This window comes from Hemibagrus wyckioides, linkage group LG02, assembly GCF_019097595.1.
Source record: "Hemibagrus wyckioides isolate EC202008001 linkage group LG02, SWU_Hwy_1.0, whole genome shotgun sequence".
Taxonomy (NCBI): domain Eukaryota; kingdom Metazoa; phylum Chordata; class Actinopteri; order Siluriformes; family Bagridae; genus Hemibagrus; species Hemibagrus wyckioides.
The window spans coordinates 1,423,537-1,428,560 of NC_080711.1; the positions used below are offsets into that span (position 1 = coordinate 1,423,537).

The following is a 5,024-nucleotide window of genomic DNA, read 5'->3' on the forward strand; positions in this document are numbered from 1 at the left end:
CAATATAAAATAATAAATTAGTAGGTGTGTCTGACCTCCGGTGTGTCACCTGTAACCATCACCTTAATTACATTTACTCACAATACTCGCCCTCTAGTGTCTGGAACACAAATTACACATCAATATAACGGCTCCAGCAGGTAGGATGGATGGATTGTGCATCATGAACAGATGTTTAACAGTCCAGCTGTAATCCATGATGTCAATAAATCCAGGATCAAAATCCTGTTTGATGAAAAAACTAACGTCTACAGCCGATCAGGACTTGTGTTTAACTCTCAATTAACAAAAACTCATCAGATTTATTTTCCCCAGCAGAAATCATAAGACTCAAATAATACAGTTATTATTAATGTTGTGAGATGAACGTGAATGTTAGGAACCAATAATGAAATACACTATATTGCCAAAAGTATTCTCTCACCTGCCTTGACTCGCATATGAACTTAAGTGACATCCCATTCCTAATCCATAGGGTTCAATATGACGTCGGTCCACCCTTTGCAGCTATAACAGCTTCAACTCTTCTGGGAAGGCTGTCCACAAGGTTTAGGAGTGTGTTTATGGGAATTTTTGACCATTCTTCCAGAAGCGCATTTGTGAGGTCACACACTGATGTTGGACGAGAAGGCCTGGCTCTCAGTCTCCGCTCTAATTCATCCCAAAGGTGTTCTATCGGGTTGAGGTCAGGACTCTGTGCAGGCCAGTCAAGTTCCTCCACACCAGACTCTGTCATCCATGTCTTTATGGACCATGCTTTGGTCACTGGTGCACAGTCATGTTGGAAGAGGAAGGGGCCAGCTCCAAACTGTTCCCACAAAGTTGGGAGCATGGAATGGTCCAAAATGTCTTGGTATGCTGAAGCATTCAGAGTTCCTTTCACTGGAACTAAGGGGCCAAGCCCAGCTCCTGAAAAACAACCCCACACCATAATCCCCCCTCCACCAAACTTTACACTTGGCACAATGCAGTCAGACAAGTACCGTTCTCCTGGCAACCGCCAAACCCAGACTCGTCCATCAGATTGCCAGATGGAGAAGCGCGATTCGTCACTCCAGAGAACGCGTCTCCACTGCTCTAGAGTCCAGTGGCGGCGTGCTTTACACCACTGCATCCGACGCTTTGCATTGCACTTGGTGATGTACGGCTTGGATGCAGCTGCTCGGCCATGGAAACCCATTCCATGAAGCTCTCTGCGCACTGTTCTTCAGCTAATCTGAAGGCCACATGAAGTTTGGAGGTCTGTAGCGATTGACTCTGCAGAAAGTTGGCGACCTCTTCGCACTATGCGCCTCAGCATCCGCTGACCCCGCTCCGTCAGTTTACGTGGCCTACCACTTCGTGGCTGAGTTGCTGTCGTTCCCAAACACTTCCACGTTCTTATAATACAGCTGACAGTTGACTGTGGAATATTTAGGAGCGAGGAAATTTCACGACTGGATTTGTTGCACAGGTGGCATCCTATCACAGTTCCACGCTGGAATTCACTGAGCTCCTGAGAGCGACCCATTCTTTCACAAATGTTTGTAAAAACAGTCTGCATGCCTAGGTGCTTGATTTTATACACCTGTGGCCATGGAAGTGATTGGAACACCTGATTCTGATTATTTGGATGGGTGAGCGAATACTTTTGGCAATATAGTGTATAAGATATATAAAGCTGGGCTGGAGTAAAGTGCAACAATGATTAAAATACTGAATGTTTACTGCATTTGGTGGAAATTGGGCTTCAGTGAGAAGTTCTGCGCATTTATATATATTACTTTTGTTTTATTTGAATTTTTATTAATTAAAGCTAACATAGGCTGTCAAGATTTTTATACATTTTCTTTTGTTTTATAATAACTTTTATTAATTTTATGAGGCCTAATACCTATGAACAAATGAACAACTGACAATTAGCAAAGCTAACAAAGACTAGCAAAGGCTAACAAAAAAAGGCTAGTTTTGTGTTTGTTTTGTGGTCAGCTTTTCCAGGTCTTTGGTGTCAGCAGGAATCTGCAAAATAAAAACAGACTGATAGAAAACAGTGTTTTCTTTTTTTTTTTACACGTTTTTCTTTCATGTAATTAGCTGTTCTGAGTATAATTACATAACTGTGTTAATCTGTGCTACAGAGCTCAATAGTGATCCAGTACAATCACATAATCTAGACTGTTACAGCATGCCATAGCTCCTATTTCATATCTTCAGCGTATCTTTGCTGTCTCACCTGGAGTCTGTCCTAAACTCTCTCTGTGAACCACTCATGGCTGATGAAGTCCTCGAAAGACGGCCTCATATCAGACCTGAAGTCCAGGCACCACAGCACCAGCTCGATGAAATCTGTGTGAGGTGACGAGACAGAAAGCATATTGTTTTGTTTTATTCGTGAGACTGACAGCTGTATCATAAAGGTATAAAGGTGATGGACTCACCTCGAGACACATCAGGAGAGAATTTCAGGTGTCCGTCTACAATGTCGTCCTCACATTGAAAGGGATAGCGTCCACAGACCAGGAGGAACAACAGAACTCCCAGACCCCAGATGGCAGCAGGAATGCCCATATAACATTCCTCCAGCTGCCACTCCGGAGGATAGAATGCAGGAGTTCCTGAGTGTGAAGAAGAGAAAAAGCAGAGTTAGTGATGTCACACAGGAAACACTTAGAGTTAGTGATGTCACACAGGAAACACTTAGAGTTAGTGATGTCACACAGGAAACACTTAGAGTTAGTGATGTCACACAGGAAACACTTAGAGTTAGTGATGTCACACAGGAAACACAAAGTCACACCATGTCCTCCGCTTTGATCCGATCGTATCTCTGTTTTGAAATTACCTGCAAATTCTGTGTATGGTCTGTTCTTTAGCAGTTCTCCACAGCCAAAGTCGATCAGTTTGACCTCCAGAGTGTCGGTATTGATGAGTAGATTCTCACATTTGACGTCACGATGCAGCACTCCGCGGTCAGCGCAGTGCCGAAGACCTCGGACGACCTGCAACATAATGTCTCTTACCTGATCTTCAGTCAGACGACCTCCCTGACTTTTAGTGAATTTACGAAGGTCCATACAGGGGCTGGGTCTCTCCATGACCAAGGCGATTTGTTCGGGCGTTTCGAACCACTCCAGGAGCTCCACAATATTGCTACACCGAGGAGGTTCGCACACCATCTTCATCAGCGCCACCTCCGCATGCACCTTGCTGGTCTCTCCGGGCTAAAATGAAAACAGACGTGGTTTGGTCAGAACACATCTGAACTATGAGAAGCAGAGATGTTCCAATGGATTGCTTTCCTTGATGTTAGCAGGAACATTATTTTGCTACAAACTTCTACAAAGTTCACTTACAATCTGTTTGGGCTTGATGAAGTGTTTCTGCTTCATAAATTTGATGGCAACCTGTTCACAAAAACAAAACATCAGTAATTCATTAGCACATCCAAATTACTAGCACAACCAAAAGTGACCATGTCCAGTGCTCTAACCAGCAGCTGCTGTAGAGTACAGTTTGTTTTGTGAGGGTGAGGGAGAACACTGACCTCTTTCCCATCGTCATTACGGACGCCCCCGTAGACTGACCCGAAGCCTCCCTTCCCCAGCAGCTTTCCAACGGTGTACCGTGAAGCAAGCATAGCTGTTCAACAGACAATCATTTTTATTACATTTGAATTGGAATTAAAATTGATTTCAGCAAGAAAGCTGGTCAAGCTCAGTGACCGCTCCTGAGAGTAAAGAATGAGGCTCGTGTTGTTCACAGCTATTAAACTGTAATGCTTTGTCTTTTGTTCAGAATTATAAAGTGCCTTGAATATGAGTACCAAATAAAGGTCCTTCTCGGTCCAGATCAGGATTCTCATCTTCATCTTCGTTACTCGAGTCATCTTCATCACTCGAGTCATCTTCGTCACTCGAGTCATCTTCGTCACTCGAGTCATCTTTGTCACTCGAGTCACTTTCTGAGTCCTCAGAGCTGGTAAAAGACACGTGCTGCTCTGGGACAGCGTTAGTGTCTGCATCAGCGTCCACTCCGTACAGCTGCCCGACCTCTTGCAGCCACTCCAATTCTTTTCCAGATGTCTTCACTTTGTTAGACAGCTACAAGACGGATTAAAAGGAAAGTTCCATTAATTATAAAGACTTTGCATTTTCAAACCTGGAAACCATTTCACAATCATTAATAATCTTATTTACCGAAATGAGCCGTTCCACGAAGCTCTTTCTGAATCTGTCGGGGAAGGTGATGACCGCCCTGGCGATGGTCTCACAGTATTTAAAGGCGTTTTCATGAAATACTTCAGTCATGGAAAGGCGGCTGGCATGACACAACTTGTAGAGCTAAGACAGACAGAGACGGTCAATCTTAGTCTTCAGTGTTTACATTTGACCGGTCAGTACTCATAAAAAACAGAAAAGAAGAGGAATTCTAACCTGGAAGTTTGGCTGTGCCAGGCCTGAGGTCAGAGACAGGACGTATTCATAAACCTCCGTTTTCTTAATGGCTGCTGTCAGGATGGTCAAACCAAATGGAAGACTGGGGCAAATAGAACAATGTGTGAGACAGGAAAAACACCAAACACACACACACACACAGTCACACACACACACACTCTCACACACACACACTCACACACACAGACACACACACACACACTCACACACACACAGTCACACACACACAGTCACACACTCTCACACACACACACACACAGTCACACACACACACTCACACACACAGACACACACACACACTCACACACACACACACACAGTCACACACACACACTCACACACACACACACTCACACACACAGACACACACACACACTCACACACACACACACACACAGTCACACACACACACTCACACACACACACACTCACACACACAGACACACACACACACTCACACAGACACACACACACACACTCACACACACACACTCACACACACAGTCACACACACACACACTCTCACACACACACAGTCACACACACACACTCACACACAGACACACACACACACACACTCACACACACACA

General features: G+C 44.4%; 1 protein-coding gene across 1 annotated transcript in view; it reads right to left on the bottom strand.

Annotated features, from left to right (window-relative positions):
- The window catches only part of LOC131342032 (protein transport protein Sec16B-like), a 9,396-nt gene continuing 4,372 nt past the window's right edge, over window positions 1-5,024 (bottom strand). Inside the window, exons 7-15 of the mRNA XM_058372746.1 lie at window positions 4,413-4,515; window positions 4,176-4,319; window positions 3,803-4,079; window positions 3,524-3,618; window positions 3,333-3,383; window positions 2,822-3,200; window positions 2,418-2,594; window positions 2,213-2,325; window positions 1-1,998 (exon numbers count right to left, since the gene is read on the bottom strand). Of these exons, the coding sequence (XP_058228729.1) occupies window positions 2,225-2,325; window positions 2,418-2,594; window positions 2,822-3,200; window positions 3,333-3,383; window positions 3,524-3,618; window positions 3,803-4,079; window positions 4,176-4,319; window positions 4,413-4,515 (1,327 nt within the window). The 3' untranslated portion in view covers window positions 1-1,998; window positions 2,213-2,224. The remainder of the gene's footprint in view (window positions 1,999-2,212; window positions 2,326-2,417; window positions 2,595-2,821; window positions 3,201-3,332; window positions 3,384-3,523; window positions 3,619-3,802; window positions 4,080-4,175; window positions 4,320-4,412; window positions 4,516-5,024) is intronic.